Source organism: Coenobita brevimanus, chromosome 60 (assembly GCF_032717465.1).
Source record: "Coenobita brevimanus isolate Jiangsu-jjx chromosome 60, ASM3271746v2, whole genome shotgun sequence".
NCBI classification, from domain to species: domain Eukaryota; kingdom Metazoa; phylum Arthropoda; class Malacostraca; order Decapoda; family Coenobitidae; genus Coenobita; species Coenobita brevimanus.
In genome coordinates this window covers 41,443,221-41,468,445 of record NC_137013.1, presented here as the reverse complement: position 1 = coordinate 41,468,445, position 25,225 = coordinate 41,443,221, and the positions used below count along the sequence as shown (strand labels likewise).

Sequence of the window (25,225 nt, the reverse complement as noted above, 5' to 3'; positions counted from 1 at the left end):
CCGCCGTGTAGTGAGGGTGATATCTGGTGTTCCTCTCCCTTTGACTCAATTATTTAATCTACACAGATGATCTTACTGCCGGATTATCCTTACTACTGAACTGTAAGTATACGTGTTTCATACTGGTGAAGACAGGCGTGACGGTAGAATCTGCTACAACGGTTATAAGCGTCTGTTATACTGTTTTGATCCGTTGGCGCATGCGCAGTCGCGACGAGCGGATGGAAAACTACAATTTTAGGGGAGACTCGGGTAATGTTGGAACTCAGCCAGTGCGCGCGGAATTTTTAAAAATCTGTATTTCGCAAATACAACCTATTTGGTTACTAGTATGTTTTGTCGGGTTATTACATAAGAAGCTAATATTCGTTTCTCTAAAGAAATATAATGGCTATCTGAGTACTAGATGTTATAATGTTACCTGTGATATGGACGTAAAATTCATGCCATACATGTTTAGGTACTTTAATACACATTTGATGAACCAGGAAGGGGCAAAAAAATCGAACACTTAAAAGAACGGAAGAAAGCACGTGGATAACAGACGAGAGGAGACTGCCAAAGAACACGTTTATATATATATATATATATATATATATATATATATATATATATATATATATATATATATATATATATGTGTGTGTGTGTGTGTGTGTGTGTGTGTAGGGCAAGATCGACCAGATCAGCAGCAAGAAAATACAAGACAAACCATATTAATAGCAGGAAAAGAGAAGACATACTAAATTTGCAGTGTCATCAGTGAAGTTCAACTATTGGTACAGTTGCTGCCAATAATGAATACAAGTGTGTGGGTACTGAAGAGGTACAGCTTCATGCGGTGGCACTTATATAACTGAGTTACTCTGCTGCTCGGGAATGCAAACGTTCCTTAACTCCATCCTTCTCCCCGGAAGGAAGAGGATGAACTTGAGAGGGAGGGCATCTTCAGCCTGCAAACCATATAGCTCACGTCCAGATGAGTTTGGGGTTACAGATTCAGTTACTACTTCTACTACCACCACCACCACAATCGACCTCAACAACTACTACTACGAAAGGTCTGGGGGTTCCAAACAAATGAAATGAGAACCCAGTGGGAATCCAAGGGTCCGGTCCTTTCAGCTGGTTGAATATTGCTGTGATTTGTCCATCTTACCTTAGCAGAGAGTTCCAGTATTTTGCAGCACAATGAATTTCTCGTAGCATTGGTAGAAAAGACAGTTACTACGGTCCTGCATCCCCCCCCCCCCATTCCATTTTCTCCGTCACCCAGTTCGTGTTAATCCTTTTGATACGCTGACGTATTGGGGGATTTATTTATTTTGTGCAACTTCCAGACGATGTTATGTCTTTTGGGAGACCTCGTGGTATTAACTGGGTAAATCTATCTATCCATCTATCTATTGCCAGACGCCATAACCCTGTAAGGGGTGGCCATTTGACTCTGAGATATTTGTTTTACAGGGAGGGGCACTAACCCTCCACCAACCCAGTTGCTGACACGTAGGTAGCACGTATGGCTTGGTTCTATGGTTACCACCCAGCGTTTTAAATGGTTTCTTGGCTTACAGGAAACCATTTGGCTTGTCACTCAATGTAAAGCCACCTGTAATGGAAAGAAAGCAATAAGAAGTGACAGGAAAGATGGGAGAAATAGGAAGAGAGGAGGGCAGGCACAGAAAAAGAATGATAAGGTTAAGGAAGAAGTAGGCAGCACTACATCAAGTGAGTGGATGATGGTCGCCACCACCTACCATTGAATGCTATAATTGTCTGTTTCCAGTTCAAAGTTTCCCAGCTCACATTAAAGCCAGAGAGATGGGAATTTTAGGCCAAATTATATTGGTAAAGTTGGTTTAATAGGACTTCATTAGGTTTTGGTGCAATTTGGAGACAATGTGGTGAACATCTGCACTGTACTGTTTTATTATTAGGCACCCATCTTCTGTTTTTCCAAGATATTGTCTGGCGGTGATCTTTGGGCATCCGAAGTAATTGTAAACTGGTAACTTAATGGTGTTATAAACAATTCCTTCCTTGGATTTTCTTCTGCCTATTGTTCACGGTTGATAATAATTAAGAGTTTCATATGAAAATAATGCAATATTTGTGATGAGTAGCACATACCAGTATGTCAAACTATGACACACACACACACACACACACACACACACACATATATATATATATATATATATATATATATATATATATATATATAGAGGTGATAAGCTAAACTAGTACAGGGAAAACGTAGCATATAAACAGAATTATTGGATACCGCGGGTGGACGGGCAGGGCTGCCACCTTTACTGTGGTGGTCCAGAATTGTTGCCATTTGTTACGTTGGTTGGTTGGCTCATTTTAATACATTTACCCTCTTGGAATACCCATATACATACATAAAAGACAGTACTGTTATGTACTTTTATAGTGCGAGGACACACGTTATAAAAGTACCGTACATTATCACCAGCTGTGGTATGAATGCAGGACAGTTCTACTTTTTCAGTATGATCAGGTACTGCAGTAACCTGTTCATCCACACTAGAAAATTTACTAATTTCATCCCTCTGTGATTCCATATCATACTGCAAATCAATGACTGCTGTCTCCATTACGTTACCTGTTCGTCTTATCCCTTGAAAGTAATACATATTCCCATGATCATTTGTTCATATTTACAGAAATTTTCATTACTTGAATAATGCCTGGCCAAAGGATTGCAAAGTAGACAATAACCAAGTCTTGCTCTCATCCACCGTCTTAAAAATTTGTATTGTGTTGGTGGGACAACACCCAAGCCACGAGCCTCGCACGAGGCCACCCCTGCACCTTCCCCCCCCTCCCGGCAGGCCCAGTGTTGCCACCTCCTGCGTTACACATTTTACCTCACAATGGCTCAAAGCATCTTCGTTATTACCTCCGCCAACGAAGTTGGTGGAGGGTATTGTATTCATCCTTGTTTGTTTGTCCACATCTCAAAAGTTTTTGATGGATTTCAGTGTAAGTTTGTGAATATGTGGGTCATGGGCCGAGGAAGAGTTTTTTCAGCTTTGGTGGTGATCCCAGTGCGAGTCTCGGTTCAGCATTTTTTAAAACAAGATATCTCAAAAAGTTATTGATGGGTTTAATGAAAAATTTGTGGATATATGGGTTCATAGGCCAAGGAAGAGGTCATACAATTTTGGTGGTGATCTGAGTTGTCTGGTATAGTCGGTGGAGGGTATGCGGCCTATTATCTGCATCTTAACTTGTCAGAACAATTTTGAGGCGAGGGGGGTAGGGGTGAATTGAGACTTCTGACGTCACACCCAGGCAGATTCATCAGCGCAAAAGTATGATGTATCTCATTAGGCTACAGTTCTGTCGAAAAATATTGGCTCTGATAACAGGAAATGGCTTTTAACTTACGATTCAATTCGTTAACAATCTAGATTAAAAGTAAAATTTAGTTTTTTCAACTAAAGAAAGGAACTGTGTGGTCGAATTTAGTTCAGTGTCGCAAGAGATACAAATAATCGACCCATTATCCATCCTAGGCGGGAAAATCGATCATGGCACTGTCAGGTCGCTTTGGCTTCTGTAACATGACTGGCGTCGTGAACAGATTTGCATGTAAAGGATTTGGCATTATGAAGTAAAAATCTGGCCCTCTGATTTCAAGTGTTCGGCATATAGGATCGAAACAGCATCATTTTATTTATTTTTTAACTACAGCCACGGGGAGTTTTTAATTTTACCGTGTGTGTGTGTGTGTGTGTGTGTGTTAATGTAGCTAGTCTATGCTGAATGTGAAAAAAGATATAGTATAGAAAATGTGGTGGAGGTAAAATAGGCAACCTTATCGAGATCTGGCCAGTTGGAGGCGCAGGGTGTGTCACGTGACTTAACCACAATGCCAGTGTGAGTAGCGCCGTGTTGTGAAACTGAAATCAGATTGTTCCTCTCCCTCCCCAATTTTGTAAGCTACATACACCACTTAACCATCGGATGACACTAATGAGCCGTGAGTATACATGGGCATACCTGTTATGGAAGGCGTAGCAACAGAAATTCCTACATCGTTAAAATTACCTGTTGTGAGTATACATGTTCATACCTGTTATGGATGGCGTAGCAACAGAAATTCCTACAACTTTAAAATTATCTTTTGTTTCGATCTCTAGAGCATGCACATTGGAGACGGAAGGAAGGGGGGGGGGGAATCTTGCAGGGGGGACTCTCGTAAGTGGTGCATGGAGACATGCGGGGATGTTGAATATCAGATCGTCCTCGATGTATACCGGTATATGGAATAAACAGCAAAAATGCAGGTATAATTTACATATAATGCTCCTTTACATTTCGAAGATGCTGAAGAAATTTTGTGATAGTTGCCCACGCCTCCTAGGTGGAGGGAGGAGAGGAATTGAAGTTTCAATCGAGAAGGGACAAATGTCTTTATTAGGCTAGCCTTAATGAAGATCCCGTTAACTGTAACAAGAGTTGAAAATAACAACAGAAATGAGTCGAAGAATATATGACTAAGGTAGAAGATGCAAAAATGTTTTAGCCTGGTCACCGAAACTGGACCATTATAATTAAAACATATGCTTGGGAACATTCGGAAGAGTGCGGAGCTTAAGGGGAAAAAAAAAAAAAAAAAAGAATATTCGTCTATGGAGGGGAGTACTGAACATCAACCATAAGAGGGTGGTAGTGACGGGGTGGGGGGGGGTGAAGGGAAGGGTTACTTGGGTTAAAGGTTGTTGAACCTGAGCGAAAGGAACCGAGAGAGAGAAGGGGGAGGGGTGTTCACTGTAGAATAAACAGGAAAGGGGAAGGGGATGGGTGTTCATTATAGAATAAACAGGAGAGGGGGAGGGGGTAAACTGTGGAGACAAGGGAGTGAGCATGTTAAATCAGTCAGGTGCATAGGCCTGGTTAAAATCTTTAGTGCTGTGGTGGATTATATTATTGTATTTAAAGATAACGTTGCGTCTGTGCCCTCTGGCGAATGTAGAAAATGTTTTGACTGAATTCGTATGATAGAACAATACATCTTTTGTGATTATCATCATTATTATTATCTACGCCAACAAAGTTGGAGGAGGTTATGTATTCACCTGTTTGTGTTTGTCCAGACCATAGAGGTAGGTTCAGACGATATCCCCAAAAATTCTCAATGAATTTCAATGAAATTTGTAAGGGATCATGGGCCAAGAAAGTTATTAAATTTTGGGGTGACTCCGGATCCTGTGTATACCGTAATATATCCAATAGTTCTCAATAAATTTCAATAAAATTTTGTGGAAGAGTGGGCCATGGGTCAAGGAACAAATTATTAAATTTTGGGGAGGATCCGGATCCGTATTACACACAATGTTTCCACGGAATCCGGATCCTTTTAAATGGAATGTATGGTTAAAAACGTCCAGTGACATACAAAATTGTAGCCAATAAATAACACAGGGACAAATGCGAATTAATATAAGTAAATTATGGAGGAATCAGTAAAGTATTGTAAAGAAATTTACGTTGGAACAGTTACGACTAAGAAACTAATAAATTGAAGCACAAACATGAGCGAAAAACAGTTAACTAAACAGAATTGTGTGCAAGAAAGAAACTACTGTAAAGAGTAAAATATCGGACCGGTTAAGTCTAATAAACAGATAAGTGAAGCACAATTATGGGTGAGAAACTATTTATCGAAGTCAGAAATTCTGTGCGAGAAACAAATTATTGGTGAGAGACGGCAGGTGGGTCCGGCAGTGCTACCAACCTGTGTGGCTGCCATAGCGTTGGTTGGGAATTATCAGAGTAGCCATGAGTTATATTAATCTGCTGCGTTATTTTGGTAGGAATTACACCTTACTTCTAGTGCACTTGAGTAGATTACGTGTTTATGAACACAGTGTTCTGAAAGTACATGATTATCGTGAACATTTTGTTACTCCACTACAGGACAAAGGTCCCTCTGCCTCTCCCTCCCCCCCTTTTTTTTTTTTTACCTATTGAATGTTTGCCTGTTGCATCCTCGCACATCGTCTTTCACTCTTCTTGCTACACCATCTCGTTGCGTTTCATTGTTGCCTCTGTATCTTAATAACCTACGTATAGTTCGTTACCCCACTCCCTTTGTGTGTGTGTGTGTGTGTGTGCCTGGTCGTTTTGATGTGAAAGCCGCTTGAGTACATCAGGAACAAGTAAGCAAACACGCTTTGCTCTCGTATGGCTTACGTCTTGTATTGCAAGTGTACACCTGTGTTGTGGGTGTTGGTGTGACGTCACACCCAGTTCACAAGTCTCGCACAAGGTCATTCCCTCCTCCTTGGCCTAGACGTCACGCAGCGGTGCCACCTCTTGGGTCACATGGTTCAGAGCCTCTTCGTGTCTTGGCGTGGTTTATATATACCCACTCGCTAGTTAATAATAATAATAATAATAATAATAATAGTGAATTTTAATTCGTTTAGGAGGAACTTCACACAAATTTTGTAAAACATGTTTTCATCATCATCATCATAATCCGGACCTCCTTTCCCGCCCAAGGGCAGGGTTTTATGAACCCGTATCAGATCACGACCAATCCGTGAGAGCTAAGGGGAGTAAAAAGTGGCAATAACTGGACCATCTTTAGGGGTAAAATATGTGACGTACCGGTGTGGCACCGTTTTCATGTAGCTAGGTTGACTGCTTGTCCGTGGGGTAACGAATTGTATATGTATTACAGTCGTCCTACCAGTCCATTTTTTGGTCCTGCTGCCGCCTATTTCAGGTAAATCAATGGCAGAATAAAATAATTTGTTCTACATCCTTTCTTCGTAACTATAGTATTCTAGCGTTGATCGTATTACAATTAGGCATTCAAGAGGAGATGGCAATTTTAAGCCTTTAAAGCGTGGTAAGGAGATGGATATAAACAGTAACCAGTAGAATGGATTGAACATTAAGTCTGATAAAAAGGGAATATAATCGCCCAAAATTTACCTCTACATTATGCAGTCTTCAAAGTCTAACCCAAAGCCTTGAGATTAAGGCAGTACCTGTTTGAATTTTCTGGCTTGACCAGATTTTCGTCCTTTTTGCAGGTTATTTCACGTAGACCAAAGAAGAATAAAAACTACCACGACTCTGTCCTTTTCCTAGCACTTCGTGATGTGCATTATACTTTGGTGTTAATATAATCACTACTTAGTTTTTAATATGGAGAGAGGGGACAGTTTTCAGCCAAGTTAGAGTAAAAGTAGTATAGTCCTTTCAAATCAGAAAATCTCCATAGCTGCATGAGGTGGCCCGGTAGCGGCAGTAAAAACAGTTACGGAGTTGGATAAACTGGGTCAGAGAAGACATGACTACGTGAAGGTTATGGGCGACAATGCAAATAATGGTAGAGGAAGATGTGTACTGGAATCCAAGTCAACGTGAATACTGGCATGATCCTATTGTGGTGTATTTATAGTAATCTTCAACTCACGTATGAGTTGGGGGGGGGAGGGACATGATGAATTCAATAAAGGAATTACGTAGCGGCTCTTACCAAACTAAGCAGATTGCAGTGAATATATGCAGCTTTACGCAGACAAATGTTATGAGTTACTGAAAGGCTGGAGCAGGAACGGAGTTTTTTGAGGCAGTACACAGCAGCTAAAATGTACCAAGTCAGTGGAACCTCACTCAGGTTACCTATCTAACGACCTCAGGCAACTCTACCGTAGCTAACAAGTGCCACAATGCACCATGGATAAGAATCAGGATGTAAGGATTACGTGGATTTTCGAGTGTAATATGAATGTCGCTTTGGAGTTACCGTATATATCTGCTTGTTTTGGCATGCCATCTCATTTACTGCTATGACGTCATATTGCCTGTTTGGTCTGTCTGTCGTCAGAAGATTTTCTCAGCGTACAAATGTCTTCACTTAGCGAAAGGTTAATGAAAGCTGTATTCAACCACGTCGATTTTTTACAGCGTGGTAAAACCGCAAGGAATATATAAATAATAAAAACGTTTTATCGTATAGAAGGGATTGATCTCAGGTGCTGATGTTACTCTTTTCGATTGCATAGTTTTTCTTGGCAGCTTTCCTGATCATAAAACTAAGACTGATATAACCTGGTGGCGGAACAACCAGTCTGTACAAACGTTAAGTTACCTCTTTATCCCCCGAAAGGAGAGCGGCGGCCTGCAGAACAGCTTCAGCATGTAGTCCACTGGGGCCCATGTTCAGATGAACCAAGGGCCATAACAGCCGAAGTTAAATTAAATTCTTCATTGAAACTTAGTAAGCAGCAGTATGATTTTTTGTTATTAGTACAGGACCTTATGTTCAGTTAATTCCATTCATAGAAGGGAAACGTGTACTTTATACAACTTCCTTCGTTTTGGATGAGAAAACGATTTTGTTAGAGAGAGAAATTTATATACTCGACTTGCAATGTCGAATACAAATGCACTGAACTTTCGTAGATCTTTATGTGTACGTCAACAATCCCCCCCCCCCTCTCTCTCTCCTGGAACTAAGTGGAATTGTGCACTAGAGTTATGCGGACGATTAGAGGGTTAATGATATAAGCATATCGAGACTTCTCTGCCTTGTTCTCAGCTGAATGCGTTAACCGGATTACAATACACGAGTTGTCTCCACCATGAAAGTTAACGTCAGGTGTCTATTTTTATGTATTATATTTATAATGTAAACCCTCTCCAATCTGATGACGCATTTCATTACAATTCCTGCCTACCATCAGAAAAATACATTCAGCTCTTGAAAGACTGAACAGTATATATATATATATATATATATATATATATATATATATATATATATATATATATATACACACCGCTCGCTGGTGCAGTGGTAACGTTCCCGCTTGCCAACTGGTGGACGGGAGTTCACGCCTCGCTCAGGTTGCGAAGTTTCACTGACGAAGTGGGTGGTTACTGTCCCCCTTCAGCAAGGGGACGGGTGTGTGCGTGTGTCAAGGTCACAGCCTTGCCCTTAGATCGGACTATATGAGCTCTCAGCTCCCTTCCGGGAGGGTAAAGGCTGACCATCACGGCCATCAAGTGATCCTGACCGACCCGGTGAATTACATATTTGGCTTTCTGGAAACAGAAGGCATCCCTACCATCGCCCGCCCCGCCCAGTCGCCTAAATTGTATTGCTGTTGCAGTGGTCCAGTGTTTCTCCAGCGCACCGACCAGGGAGTCCTAAGCCAGATTAAATGGCATGTTGCACCCTACCGGGCTGAGGAAAGGGTCCATTTAAAAATTATTCAAATGTCCAGTCAATCTACCCTTTTCGAAACCTAGCCATTTTGGCACTACTCGAGGACACCCTTTTGTACTGAATATTACCGTCCATAAGTAAATAAATAAATATATACAGTATATACTGTAAATATATATATATATAAAGTCACTCATAAACATACTACCTAAGCCATATTTTCTACTTTTCGGGAAATCGAAAAAAAAAAAAAAGTCATTTTCTTCACTTTCATATGAATTCAACGATTATCCTTTTATAACTATAAACTTTAGACCACTTACACCCTAGACATGACAAAGGCAATTGTACCAGTATGTGCGCCACGTGATGATGAATTGATTTTGGCAAAACTTTGGCGTTACAAGGTGATGAAATGAAACTTGCGTATATTGTTTTCGCTTTTGATGTTAATTCCACTGAGAAATACTGTTATAATGAAACGCGTATATTCTGTTTTCGCTTTTGATGTTTATTCCATTGAGAAATACTGGTATAATGAAACTTGCGTATATTCTGTTTTCGCTTTTGATGTTAATTCAATTGAGAAATACTGGTATAAGTACATTTAATATTGAGAAATACTGGTATAAGTACATGAAAAATGACTCTGCTTATCACTGACGACCTCAACAAAACACACTGGAAACCTTTACTGAATCACGTAGAAACAGGAATTTTCAGCGAATTGTGGAAATACGGGAACCGAAACGAAAGACCAACCACGACTGAGAAACAGACGAAGTGGAAACATATGGGAAACTGATGTAAAGGTACAGATCCTCTTAGAGCAAACCCGCTCCCTAACTTTCCTCAACTAAACTACACTGAGTAAATTAACCGTATCTAATCATACCTGTAAGCAGAAGCTGGTAGGCACACAACCCGTCGTGGGTTCTCCGTCACGTTAGAAGTTGAGGAAGACCGTTACGCGGCAAACTCGATGCCAACAGAAACGTAAACATGTCCGTTCGCAAATGGGCATAATATATATATATATATATATATATATATATATATATATATATATATATATAGTGAAAGCATTTTTCTGAAGATTTTGCTTTATTCAGAAATTGGCGGTGTTGATTGAAACTTGCAAATCTGAAAATATTGTACGGTATAATGGGCGCCTGTTAAATGTCGACATTATATCCATTTAGGCTTCAGCTTAAGGAACAGAGCATAGTATTTCCTTCCCGAAATTTTGAAATATATAGTATTTATATAGGGGACACGATGTTGTATTTTAGTAGCGTCAGTTATTAATAATTTTATACTAAGCTTTCTTCAGTGGACGAGAATGCTTAAAGAGAGTGTTCATGAAGGCGATATTGAATTTTGAATGGTTTTCGTGTATTTTGTTACAACTTACCAGGAAGCATATGGGTGATCAGTGGCATCAGTCTTCCCGCCAACATTCGTACGTTTCATAGGCCGAAAGTAGTCTTCGAAGGAAGCGCGCTACATGCATTATACGGACCACGAAGTGTACAGTATTGTACAGGCTATTAAAAAAAAAAAAAAAAAAAAAATCGGCACCCTTACGGGACGATACATTATGCCACACCACACGACGCATTCTGAATCAACTCCTGAATTACGGTGCGTGGTTGGTATCCCTGGCCGTGTGTTGCTGGTATGTGTGAATTCGTCTGCTAATGATGAAATCTATAATGCGAAGGGTATCAGAGCAAGGGGTGCCGAAAATTTTTTGAGAGGGTGTACAGAATTTATGAAAAATACCTTAGAAATGACGGAGTAATGAGAGTAGTTACTCTCGACCTGAAATATATGCTGCCGAGCCAAAACTATAGATCCGTAGATTTGCAGCCTCGGTTTAGGTGTAAAGGTCATTGAATCCTTTGTTTTTGGATATGAATTGGGGAAGTCTGTGTGAAGCAATGCTTATTTATTATCGTACATTACACGCAAGGATTCAGTGTTTATAGTATGCCACATTTAGTTGAGAAAAGTTATTTCATACTCGCCCAATTTGATTCTAAAATTATATATACTTACTGTAGTTTGTACTTTTGTAGTCAGTTTTTGAACTGATCACAAGTATGTAGCGAAAAGGTGGCGGTGATCAATTATTTTTAAACATTCAAAGTAAACCACTAGGTAGGGGAATTAAACGCAGCCATAAACTCATGAAATCTGACATGTACTGAGGCACGTGATTGACATCATGGCGACTGATTTTACACGGGAAAATCTGATTAGCGATGTGAGACATGCTGGCAACTCCAATCTCTTAGGTTAGATTATGAATAGTGCTTTGGCAGTAATTCATATAATCATCAGCTAGAGTTGTTCCACGGCAGGACAAAGGCATCTCCCATCATTTCCCTCTCAAACATAGTATTGGCTATTAACCAGTTCCATCCAGTCCCAGCAAAATATAAATTTCATATCGCCATCTTATTCTCAGTCTGCTTCTGGCTGTGTCTTGGAGTTTCCACTCAGTTATCATGGGTTTTGCTTTGTTTATCACAATGTTGGCTACATTAGCCTAACCCTAATCCACACCAATGCCCTGGCCACCCTAATCTACCCCAGGATGGGCAAATTTGCCCTTCCCCGTAATTCTCTATGTTGACTTGCTTTCATGTAGTTCTGCTTTTACTTGGAAAAAATTTAGCATAAACCTTTACCCAGCCAATACTGCCTGCCTTCAGTGCCCATCTTGATGAATGTACAATACAGTGTCGGCCCTGCCCCACCACTCACCATCCCATGGCAATTTGTTGTGTTATCCAACATGGATACTTGTCTGGATAGAGCTGCCTTTTTTCTTTTCTTTTCTTCTTCTTCTCATAGTTTCATAGGCCGCTGAGTCACTCTGGTACTGATTTAATGTTTTGAAAGCGATGGAGTTCAGTATTGATGTCAGGTACGGTACTTGACTCAAAAGTTGTCAGAATGGATCTGATTTGATGAGTAGATGTAAATGAGATCACATGTGATATCAAAGAATCTCAGGTGACTTAAATAGACCCAGACTGAACTGATAATGGTAGGAAGAGATGTGTAAGGGCCTGGACTGAACTGGGTGGATTTAAATTGATATCGGTATGACATATATTTAATCAGCAGGGACTGAATATATGAGTAGTCACCTGAATGGGTGTGAATAGACTTAATTGGGCTTGAAATACCCAATTTGACAAACAAACTGATATGATCTTGTGAACCATAGTGATGAATAGACAGGAATGAACTTCAATTGTGGATGTGGATGGAAGTAAATGAATATGAATGAATCTGAGGTAGAAGTAAAGGTTTATGCTTTTATGTCATAGCAGCTGCAGCCACAAAATTGCCTACAGTATATTTGTTATAGGATTAAATCACCGCAGCCTGTAAACTAATAGCTAAAATATAAACAGTAGTTAATGCCATATACGGTATATTGTCTTCAATGCCTTTTAACCCAGTCTGTGAAAGCAGTTCACATTTGTAGTACCTTGTAGCCCAGTCTGTGAAAGTAATTCACATTTGTAGTACTGTACTGGGTACAGTATGAAAACTTATTTTTCTATATGCATTTTATATACATTATATTCTGGTAAGTATTACTCTTTTCTGATTCACAGGTATGGACATTTGAAGTTTGTATATATATATATATATATATATATATATATATATATATATATAGTATATACAATACAAAAAATAAATTCACAGTTTAAATAGTCTACATGTTGTATTAGGTAAGTAAATTTTTCCTTGTTCTTCCCTCAGCAGATAACAGAGTGTGGCAGAGTTGATGCTGAAGCGTGCGGGAAGTGGCGTGTCTAGTCAGTAACATAGGAACCATGAAAGCTGTGGAGCCAGGGGCACCCATGATCTCGGTGCCAGCTGGTGTCCTCAAGGAATTCATGACTACAACCAATTCACGCACTCCCACTCCACCCCCAGTCTCTAGCGTGTCTCCCACTCCTGTTACAAATACTGCCATCAATAATACCAACACCTCCAGCAGTACCAATGCCACCAATAATGTCAACACCTTGGCAGACAAGTTGAGTCCTCTCAACACACCAACATGCACACCAGCATCAACTCCCACCCCAACACCAGCATCCACTCCAACACCAACACCCACCCCCACTCCTACTCCCACCCCTACCCCCACCGTTCTATCAAACTCACGAACCTCCTCTCCAGTTTTGCCGCCCTCACTCGACACTTCTTCTATAACCATAACTCCAGCACGAAAATTAGAGGCTCTTTTGAATGGCAAAGTGCCGGATGAGTCTAAAACAGATAGTGATGACAGAGACCAAAGTGAAGAAAAAGAGAACCTGGGTGAAAACAGCAGTGTAAATGGTGAAGTTAAACCGTCTGTGGATGAGACTGAAAAAGAAGAGCCATTAAAAGAAGATATACAAGATGACAAAGTAAGAGACGATAAAGATGAGGTTATAGCAGATGACTCGGTGACTGTGCTAAATGGAAGTGTTGGTGTGGGAGTTAAGAGGGCAAGTGATGAGGAAGGCGGACCAGTCAAACCAGACCTAAAGAAGATTAGAGTATTTCCTACAGCTACTGCTGATGGGTTTAAGGTGAGAAACCAGTCACCATCTTCATCATAAGGATGTTTTAGGGTCTTATTTTCATGTCAGTACAGTATTGCGGGGTGTTAACCACATTTCCCTTGTCCTTTTTGGTTGTTTGCTTGATTGTACTACCATGTGTGTGACTTAGTTTATGGGGTGATCTGGTAAACATTTCTTGCCTGTAAACTTATATTTTTTTATGAGTTGGTGTTATCACATTGTTTATTCATTCCAAATTTATCATTAGTGATTATAAATTAACATCTTGGTTTAAGTGTACAGTACAGTGCTACATTAGTAGTTGCATACCAATACCATATAGGCTAGCTGTATTATTGTTTGGCAAATCACAGCAGACAGTAGTTCACATTTGGACATTATTCATCATTTCATCACTCACAGTGGAGGGGAGATGAATGTAATTTTTATATATCCTTTGGACACTGGTGGTACATATGTGTACAGTAAGTCTTAATTCTTCCTTTCTCCCAGAAAAATTACTTGTTGATAGTTTTGTATCATCTGTAACTTCTGCACTTGTTGATAGTTTTGTATCATCTGTAACTTCTGCCAGTCTATTGCCAGATGCCTCAATCCTGTAAGGGGTGGCCACAAGCAAATTGCCTCCATGTCACCCTGTCCAGTGCCACTTCACTGCCCTGCTTCCAGTTCACACCCCACTCTCTTATACAGTATACTCCACTCCATCCCTCCCTTGGCCTCCCACTCCCTCTACCCCCCCTCCACCTCACTCGCATACACTCTCCTCATTAGTGTTTCATTCTCCATCCTCTCCACATGGCCAAACCACCTCAGTGTATTCTAACACTTTCTAATCCACAACTTCACTGCAATGCTCCTTCACTTCCTTATTTGTCACTTAGTCTCTCCACGTAACTCCACATGCTCCTGTCAGATACTGTAACTCATGTCCACTGCCCTCACTCTTGATTTGCCAATTTCCCCAGAATAATGGTATCAATTGTATTTTTTAAAATATTTGCTAATTTGGAATACATCACTGTCTGACAGAGGACTTCATGTACTACAGTAGGCCAATAGTGTTATTAATTTTTTATTTAAAAAAAAAAAAAAAAAATGTTACAGCGAGACCTGAGCGTGAAGGAATTCAACCAGCACCTGGATATTGCCTCTAGGAAGAATGAGGATGCTGGCATATCCGTGCTGGGGAGCCAGAACAGCCCAGATGTTTTATCTTCTGCTCCCACTCGACGGGAGACTCTCGTACCACTAAGCAAAGAACGGCCGTTTTTAGAGAGGGACTTGAACTTGAGAAGAAAAGTTCGTCGGTTGTCAAGAAAGGCGAGTACTGTTATATTAAATGTTTTTTTTTTTGTTTTTTCTTTTTGATGGTAGTGTTCAGTAGTGATATAAATACTCAATCCATTTTATAATATCTAATAACAAGACAGTGAGCAATAACTTATGAAACCCGATGATATGGATTCAGAGTCTCCCAGGCTTCCAGAATAGCTTGTAAGTGTTTCATAATTGTTCATAAAAGAAGTAGAATGAATTTATCTGCTGATGTACATTCAGCAGCTCATTATGTCAATACACTGTGAAATAAATGCTAATGTCTTGTTGGAAAGTACTTGCATAATAAGCAGAGTAAAAAGCGGTTGCAACATACGTACAGTAGTTACATGACATTTCTTTTAATTTTCAGGAGTTGGAGAGTATTGTGATGAGGCAGTTCAGTGAGAAAGTGCTGTATGAGTGTGAGATGGGACGCATGAAACAGCTGTGTGAGAAGCTGGAGACGACTTTAGAAAACAACAGAAAAAAAACTGCTCAGTTCCATAAGGAGGTGAGCCATAGTGAAATGTCTGATGTGGGTCATGTCTTTTAACCTGTTCAGTCTGATGTTCAGTAGGTTCCTTTTTGTAATCATTCATTCATTCATCATCTAATCCAATGTTGCCTCATGAGCAGCACAGGAGCCCAGGGCTAGGCAAGTTGGTCCTGACATTTAAGATGAGAGTGACCAGTCTTACTCATCCTTGAGTGGCATTACATGAGCAATAAACCCCAACCACCTCTTGGATGTAAACCTGCACAGGCTCAGTCTGATTTGAGTGCCTTAATTACCCACTAAACCACCAGGTGTTTAAATTTGGTTATATTGTTACCACTCAGTGTAGTAAATGGTTTCCTGGTGTACAGGAAACCATTTGGCTTGTCACTTAGTGTTGAGTCACTCATAGAGAGAAGGAACAGGAAGGAAAGACAGAAGAGGAAGGAAGAAAAGAAGGAAGGAAGAGAGGAAAGGGCAGGCACCTGAGAGAAGCACTACATCAAATGAGTGGATGGTGAGTGCCCTCACCTACCACAAATAGTTATAATCACCTTGGGATAAACATTTTGAACTGGATAGGTCAGATATAGTATTAAAATGACTCCATCATTACTAGAAATCCATCCTTAGTTGAGTATAAACTAAAAAAAATTCATCACTGAAATGAAAGGTTTAATCAAGTGTACCTAATTTTATAAAATACTGGTAAGTCTTTATTATCCCCAGTTTAGCTTACTTCATCATACAGATAACCACTTGATATTGATCTTACTGTGGCTGTTGGCTTGTAAACCAGTTCATTAGATCCATTAGTTGACCTTCCGTATGCCTATAGAACCCTTGATCCCCAGCAGACCTTATACATCACCACTTGGGCACTAATAGCCACCAGTTCCATTGTACTGTAATGTGCAAGGAATATCACATGCAGAACTGGTGCGATGGTGTTGACATGGATGTTAATAATGTGTTGGTTTTTTCAGAGGAGCAGTGAAAACATTTTATCATGAAGCAGATAATCAGACTAACCTTATACTGTAGTCACAAGTCCTGTTCTGACCTCTGAGCTGCAGTCTCATCCAGCACCTAAAGGAAAGATAATGTTTCTGTTGTGTTATTGTATCCCCATGCATAGAGTTTGTTAATAAATTTTTATTGTTCCCAGATTGAGGACCTGAGGAAGGTGACCAACAGACTATCATCAGAACACATAGCCAGGAAGGGACAGTATGTGGCGCCCATCAGAATTAAGCGCTCAGTTGGCATCCAGGCAGCACCACACATCGTTAGTATTATTCACTTTATTTATTTTGTATAATGTTCTGTGTACATTCTGGGACAAGAGCTTGGCCATTATTCCAGTGTGTCTACTGTACACCTATGATATATCTGTCACTCTCCTCCGTGATGCATCACATCATGTAGAGATTCCATTATGACAGAGAAACACAGTACCAAGCCTCTTTCATTTTAGGAATATTGGCCAGCAGAGGAAAGTGAGTAGAAGAGGTGAAATAATAGACAAACTTTTGTCCCCACTTATACCTGGTTTGGTAACTGTTCAACATTACTGTATTTTTTTATGCTGCTTTTGTTGTAGTGTATGCAGTATTATAGTTTGGCCTCTCTTTATTGTTACTGTGCCCTCTGGTTGCAGATTAACAAGGGTATCATGCATGCCAATGGCAATACTGGCACCATCAAGACCATCTCCCCCCGCACATCCACCGCCCAGCCTGCCTCCATGGTTGGGGTATGTATTTCTCACACCCTTATTCTCTCTTCCTGTTTATTTACCTCTTTATTTTAACTAAGTGTGTATACCTTTTTCACTTCAACTTTGCATAAAATTGCCATCCCTCCACCTTGAATCCTAAGTTCAAGGAGATAACACCAGAATGATACTAGTTATGAAGAAGTGCAATGGAAAGGATGTAGGCTAGAGCTGTATTTTGTCTTATTCCATTTATGAACTATGTGAAATAAACTGAAAATGGATAAAAGTCTAGACCAAGTTTAGGTGAAAAAAGTATAAATGTGCATTGTCTTTTACTGTGTTACATGTATTATATAAGTGTGGTTTGATGTTAGTCTGCTATTCCTGGTTATATGTTAAGTTGTGGTTACAAGGTAGTTATCAAAATGAGTACAAGTATTAAATGTTGCACAGCAATACTCAAGTCACTTTGTCACATAGTAAGAGATGCACTTAAAACCCTGTAGACTCATAGTTTCACTTGAGTATGGTACTAAATGCTGCTTCAGTTCATCATATTTCCTAAAACATATAAAGTTTGTAGTGTGTATTTGTAATCTTCATTACAGGTGTCAAAGGAAATAATCCTCATTTACTTATTGTTATTTCAAGTTAGTTTTGTAAAATGTGGTATTAGGTACATGAGATGCAAAAGCATAATGGTTGTGTCATGTGACAGAAAGCAGTGTTCTTCAGCTGTGGATTGGATTAGTTGCCCTTCATGACCCATTAAACACAGTTTGAATATACACAGTACAGTGGCCCATCCATGTCAGGTGTGTGGAAGCTGTGCTGTTACAATACATATGTTAATATACGGTAATTAGAGTACAGGCATTTGTCATTGTAAGTAAGGAATGTGTTTTAAAATATCACAACTGTTTACAGAGAAGTGCAACTGTAAGTTTGGGGACAGTGGTAAATCAACTTAGTAGATAGCAGTAAGACTTTAATAGGTACTTTAAGAAGGGGAGGGCAACATAACGAGAATTTTATGTATTGTGCTCCATATTGATATTGGTTAGTTGCCTCTGAGAAGATGTAGTACTCTATGTTTGTCCGGTGACGTTCAGAGGCTTTCGACACATCTTACTTTTCAGTTTAATTCTGTATCTGCTATGCTAATATATGCTTTTTATTTGTGCAGTCAGTGTTGATACAAAGAAGATTTATGTAACCAGAGAATGATAATAGTATATGAAACAGTTAAGGGATAAGTATTTAGGGATTCTCACTTGATGAGAATACAGGTCTCATGGGTGTGTATGTATTGTTTTTGGCTTGTTTTCACATGACAGCTGGGCTACTTTCACAACTTATACCTTGTACAAAGTTGTTGCAGGAAGTGTGATGGGCCTTGATGATAAGATACAAGTGAGACTTACTGGTTACTGTTCAAATCAACCCTCTGGTCTGACTACACTTAGCTGTCAGCTGAGCTGAAGAGTGTTTGAGATCTTTGTCATAATAGACCAAATGCACTATTGTAGCCAGTGAGAAGACATAGTGAGTGCATGTATTAGGATTTTTGTGAGATTAGAACTACAGTGTTACACTCATGTAAGCAGTGAGAGACTTAGTGGGTGTGTGTAGTAAGTGCCACTTGTTCCCCCATCAGGTAATCCCCACATCCAACAACCCAAGCCAAAGCCTGCTGTCCACTGGCACTCTGGGCATCATCACCACTGCCCCGGCTGGGGCAGTGCGAGCCAGCCCGGGTGTGGCCTCCTCAGCGAGCACCCTTGGGACGGGGGTGAGACCAGGCCAGGGTCAGATCATGATGATGGCCCCAGCTACCACCACTGTACAGAACCTCACTACAGCAGCCAACACTAGACTACCTCATCCAGGTTAGTTAACATCTTCCCTCTTGTTGTGGCCATAAGCTCATTTGTATACGAACATGAACCCAGCAAACAGCAAGCTGAAGATGCCTTTCTCCTGTAATCCATCATCCACAGTTTGGGGGACAGGGAGGGAATGGAGGGATGTTTGTTTAAATAGGCAGTGTTATTTATGTCCTTCCTTATAAGCACAGTATGTATGTCAGTTGTGTTCCAAAACATCTTGCCCATGTGTTATAATCAGTAATATTTCATTAAAAGACAAATATGTTCTAGTGCAGTTTTAGTAAATTAATTATTCTCTACACAGTGATAAAAAGTACGGTATTTTTATTAAATAGTACCAGAATGCTATTGTTGTGCCTAAAATTGCAATGCCCCTGAGTATTGAGTACATGTAATATTAGGTAACAATTGCATACTCTTGTGATGTGCTCTCTCTCCATATAGCATCTCAAAGGTGTACTGTATTATGAAAATTGTGGATTGTATAATTAGATCTCATCTGATGTGCAACCAGTGGACATGTGTTTGCCTATTTGCATCAGTTTCATACACTTCATTGCTCTTTTGTCACAACTCGGATGGCAGTGTATAACAGGAACTTACTGTAGTATGTGTGTAGCCAGAGTAATCACAGCAGAAGTTTGGCCACAGGTGTGAGTGGTAGCCTGGTTCCGGTGTCACAGAGCCGTGTTGTGCGTGCCCCAGTGGCCACCCTTAGCACCGTCATGGCTCCCACCGGCACCACACTCATTGGCCAGCGTCCCATCCTCCTGCAAGGGGATAAGAGTGGATTACATGCTGCCACCACCACCACAAAGAACAGCGGGGTCATTGATCTCACGGATGAGGATGATGGTTGGTTCATGTCATATTTTATCACATGTTGTCATCTACTTATTTCTGTTTCAGTGGCTCTCTGTCTACTTGTGTAACCATCAATCTGTACCAGTTAAGCAGTCAGTCTGTCTGTCTTATTTTTCTCTCTTTTGATGTATATATCTGCCTGTACATTATCCAAGTCTTTAGTGCCTCATTGTGAGTATAGGGGCCTGTGGTTAGGCAACTAGGTCTAGATATTTAGGTGAGGCTGCATGGGTAATCAGTAGCATGTCCAGCACTCTGTATAATATTTCTACATTTCAGTGAGTCGCGGAACAGGGCGTACAGCTGTGGTGCCCAAACCTGGTACCCTAGTCAAGGTTCCTGCCTCTGGCACAGCACAACTTCTTCCCATACAGGTGAGACTGTGTGTGTGTGTGTGGTCACTGCAAGTCCGCCCCCTCCCCCTTTTGTTTTTGTATGTCCACAGTAAATTACAGATAACTTGCCTATTACAATTCCATTGCTACCTATAAAACTGATTTGCCAGTTTCCCCCAGTTTACAGCAACAGTTGTTTGGAAGTTGTGGTATTTTGCAACACATTCCCTTTCTGGCTTATGGATCCCACCCACCCTATTGATATAATAAATTGGGTTACAATGATTATGATGGTGATTATGATTACGACGGTGACTATAGCTTGTTCACCTTAACTTGGCCCAGGTTTTCATCCTTTTGCAGCCCAGTTCATGTAACAGAGAGAGAGAGAGAGAAAAAAATAGTATTGGCTTTACAAACTTTGCATAGGTCTAAAGTACAGTATTTGCATCGTAATCCATTATTAATCCAATGTCACAGCTCAACACTGAAGATGGAGAGATAGGCAGTTTTAGGCCAAGTTAAAGTGAAAAGAGTATAATGGCAGATGTGTATGTTTACAGCAAGCAGGAGGTGTGGGCCAAGTTGTACTACTACCAACCTCCTCAGGAGGACAGCCAACCACAGCGCTTATTGTTAGTCAAGTGGTGAGTGATTTCTGTTGCTTTGTGTAATTCCATGACAGACTCTATTGGAAGGGATTTGAAGCCTACATACTGTACATTGCACACACATTAAGTTTGAACGAATTTGAAGCCCACAAAATTGTACTCTTCATGTTATGAATTGATTGGAAACCTGTACATACTGGAGAGAGAGAGAGAGAGAGAGAGAGACACACACACACACACACAGTAAATTTTGAAGTAACTTAATTCATACAGTACAGTTATTTCAACAACAGAGAGAGTTTAATATAGAATTTAAGATACCTCCAAATGCAAAGACTGTATCACAACACTTTTCCCTAATGCAGCATTAAAACTTGACTGTAGTAGCATCAGAATAGTTGAGACAGTTATACAAAATCCACAAAGAAGCTACAAGAGAGTTGGATTAACAATAAATGCAGTGCAGTGTGGGAGTATAGTTTATCCAAAATGTGCATGAAATATAGTCACACCTACGGCTGCATCAAGATTGTTACTGGTTATGTTACTGATATTTTCAGATTGTTCTTTGAAGTTATTTCAAACTGTAAAGACTGTTCTCCAAAATTCTGTAAGACTTCTTTAGTTACGTTAGACATTCAGAAATCTCTTTGACCGTCATTCAGAATTCTCTTACTCCAAAACTCTTAAGAAGTTCCACAAAACTTGCTCAAAATTCTAGAAACTTTCTTGAAACTTCTGTAAGACCATTGTTCAGAGTCGTGTGAAACACTCCACCCATAACTCAAAATTTCTGGAAACATATTGAAACCATTGTATTGTAATGTTATTGTTGAGAATCATGCAAAATTAATCCCCCCATAACTCAGAATTTGATGTAACCTTTTGAAAATTCTGTTAGAATGTTGTTCAGAAGCATGCAAAACTAACCACCCATGTCCATGTCTGCTCACAGTCAGCGGGGATGCAGTCGATGGGCAACGTTAGCACCCCAGCCGTGGCACAGGCCCGCATTGGCACCTCAGTGGTAGGTGGTGGTTTCAGGGCAGGGCTGGAGGGGGCAGGGCTGGTGGAGGGAGGCAGGGCCAGGGTGGTGAGTAGGGGGGTACATGGGGTGTTGGTGAATACATTAACCCAACCCACCACACCAACACTCATTCCCATGAATTTGGTGAGCATAGCAAACTTTTTTTTTTTTTCTTTATGTACATAATTTGAAACAGTAACCCAACTCACCACATCAACACTTACTCCAAATTGGTGAGCATTTTTTTTTATTTTCCTGCTCTGCATTTTTAGTGTAATTAGTTAAGCATTTATTATTATTTTTTTTAACATGACTATATTTTCACATTCTTATTCAGTGGGCAGTGAAAGCCAGAAAAGGACAGTAGGTACTAATAACTCATATATGGAATTCCACTCGGATTATTAATTATGCAACATCATTAATAGCAGTTGCCAAAAGTAAATATATATAGATCTTATTTTAAATAAAACATTTTCTCGCACATATGATTCCTAACAGTAGTTAAACAGTTTATCCTAACTTGTAGAAAAACTGGATGCCAACTGTTAAACGAGTATTATCATCCCAACAGTAAAACCGGCACACTAATCGCTTTAAATTTTATCATGTTTCTGTAAATTTGGGAAACTGGCAAATCATTTTAAAGGTAGCACTGGAAATTTAATTAGTAGTTTTATGTAACTTATCCTTGATTTCATATTTTTTAACAGAGAAACATAAAAAGGTTGACATTATAAAAGTACAGCAAAAAAAAAAAAAAAAAAAAAAAAATGGGTTATTGAAAAAAATATATATAAAAAAGTGACAATAAGAATACAGTAGTAGTGAGTGAAAAAGCAATGACTGGAAAAAAAAAAAAAAAAAAAAGAGGAGGGTGTGATAGTGAAAAACCAACATCAAAGAGGGTAACTAAATTATTTTTTCATTTTTTACAGAGTCGACACCCGGCGCCGCTACCTCGAACCCCAGTACAACAGGTGGCTGGGCTTTCTAAGAAGCTCCCTCCACAACCTACCCTCAAATTATCACACAAAGAAAGCAGTAAGTAACACGTATATTTACAGTAGTCAATCCTCATTGTACCTTTTGAGATTGGATGCCTGTTTCCTTCAAGTCTTGCTGTCTCCTGATGATTTCCACCTGCATATTTAATTAGATCAGCTTCCTGCTTTACCCTTTCTCAGTCCTCTCAAAGTGTTCCAGTATCCTGTCAGTGTTTCTACCTGATGTAATATAATGCTGGGAATGACTGTGCCCTCTGTGTTTCTGTCATAAACTGATTTTTTGACCATGGTGGTGCTGCTGTTTTATATAAAATTCTTCAGCTATTTTGACCATTAATTTTTGTTGTTTGTTACTCTGTATATACCTCATCAACACCTTCCTAACCAGCATGAAGGAGGTAGCAAACCACCTAATATACTATTTATTATGCACCAGTAAGCCAGAATATTATCAGTCATCCATCCATCATCCAGTCCTATGATGACCCATGAGTAGTGTAGGAACCTGGGGCTAGGCAAGTTGGTCCTAACATTAAAGATGAGTGAATCACCAGTCATTAAAAAATAAATAAAAGGTAACAGACACCTTCCATTCACCAGATAGTAAGTCAAGAAAAATGAGTAAAAACAGAAAACTCCAAAACAACAGGACATCTCAGCCTCATTGTCATAATCACCCTCAAGGTGGTTCATTTATTTGTTGATATATTATACATGCCTAAGAACCAGGAGGGTGAACTAGTTGGGAAATATTCCTAATGGTTGCAGTTGTGTTTGCATACTGATCATCATCTGCCTTGTAACTTATATTCATTCATTCATTCGTCATCTAATCTAGTGCTGCCCCATGAGGAGCGTAGGAGCCCCGGGCTAGGCAAGTTGGTCCTGACACTTAAGATGAGGGTGACCAGCCTCACTTATCCCCGAGTGGCATTATGTGGGCACTAAACCCCAACCACCCCTTGTATATAAACCTTCACCGGCTCAGTTTGATTGGAGCACCGTAATTACTCACTAAACCACCAGGTGCCAAAATTTGGTTATATGGTTACCAGCCAGCATAGTAAATGGTTTCCTGGTGTGCAGAAAACTGTTTCACTTGTCACACAATGTAGAGTCACCTGTAGACTGTAGGAAGAGGAAAGAATGAAGAAAAGAGAAACAGAGGAAGGATGGAAACAGGAGGAGTGTAGAAAAGCTTTAGATATAATGTTCACTATAACTCGTAAGTAATAGGTATTATTATACACGATTTACTTTCAGTATTAGGGGGAATAATGCCAGTGATGGTCCCCTTATATGGCACCTTTGCTTCCCCCTCAGGTATAGTGTTGTCGTGGACAATGGCCAAGACAGAAGACCATGAAACCATTGCCAGTTACCAGTTGTATGCATATCAAGAGGGTGCCTCTCCACCAAGCCCCAGTCTCTGGAAAAAGGTTGGCAGTGTAAAGGCCCTGGAGCTACCCATGGCTTGCACTCTAACTCAGGTAACTTCATGCTTACATGTCATTCTTTCTGTATTCTTGACTGAGCAGTAAATAACAGAAAAATTGCCTACTCCCTCAATTCACAGCATCAGTTGTTTGAAAATAGGTAATATAGTAGAACAAATCAGTGACTAACAGTGATTACTGCTTGTACACAAAATTGTACAGTACTGACATTCCTGTAAAGTGATGAATATTTGCTATTACTCAGAATGTACTGTATATCTTGTTAACAGTTACATTTCTTGACAGTTCATGCCGGGCCATGTGTATCATTTTGCGGTGCGTGCAGTTGATATCAAGAGTCGGTTGGGACCGTTTTCAGATCCACGAAGTATCAAGCTGGACAAGAAATAAGTTAATGGCTGGATTACATGTGTATCCAAGAACCTCACAAGCCAGATATGAGATAGGGAGCTAAAAGGAGCAATGCCATCCTGTCCCAGTAAGGTAGTTGTACAGACTCATGTATGTGACATGCAGTTAATTAAATAGTAATAGCCAAAGATCTCTAATGGAGTGTATGGTTATGCCAGGTCTGTCTATCCCAGTTTGTAATTCAGCGTGAAAATGTAATTCAGAAGTAACTTCCTGTCTGTTTGTTCTTTGTTTAATAATGGAATCCTGCATATGAAG

General features: G+C 39.9%; 1 protein-coding gene across 1 annotated transcript; it reads left to right on the top strand.

Annotated features, from left to right (window-relative positions):
* LOC145403400 (uncharacterized) lies at positions 1-25,225 on the top strand. The gene is made up of 15 exons (XM_080275181.1): positions 1-102; positions 13,013-13,378; positions 13,439-13,836; positions 14,938-15,153; positions 15,521-15,661; positions 16,815-16,934; positions 17,307-17,402; positions 19,024-19,255; positions 19,907-20,114; positions 20,403-20,493; positions 21,018-21,101; positions 22,021-22,092; positions 23,031-23,136; positions 24,423-24,589; positions 24,842-25,225. The coding sequence occupies exons 2-15, from the start codon at positions 13,087-13,089 to the stop codon at positions 24,944-24,946; spliced, it is 2,328 nt and encodes a 775-aa protein (XP_080131307.1). The 5' UTR covers positions 1-102; positions 13,013-13,086; the 3' UTR covers positions 24,947-25,225.

Coding starts and splice junctions, on each gene's coding strand:
- LOC145403400 (XM_080275181.1), top strand. CDS start 13,087: ATGAAAGCTGTGGAGCCAGGGGCACCCATGATCTCGGTGCCAGCTGGT. Junction 13,379..13,438: donor TCCAACACCAACACCCACCC/CCACTCCTACTC, acceptor CCTCCTCTCCAG/TTTTGCCGCCCTCACTCGAC. Junction 13,837..14,937: donor CTACTGCTGATGGGTTTAAG/GTGAGAAACCAG, acceptor AAAATGTTACAG/CGAGACCTGAGCGTGAAGGA.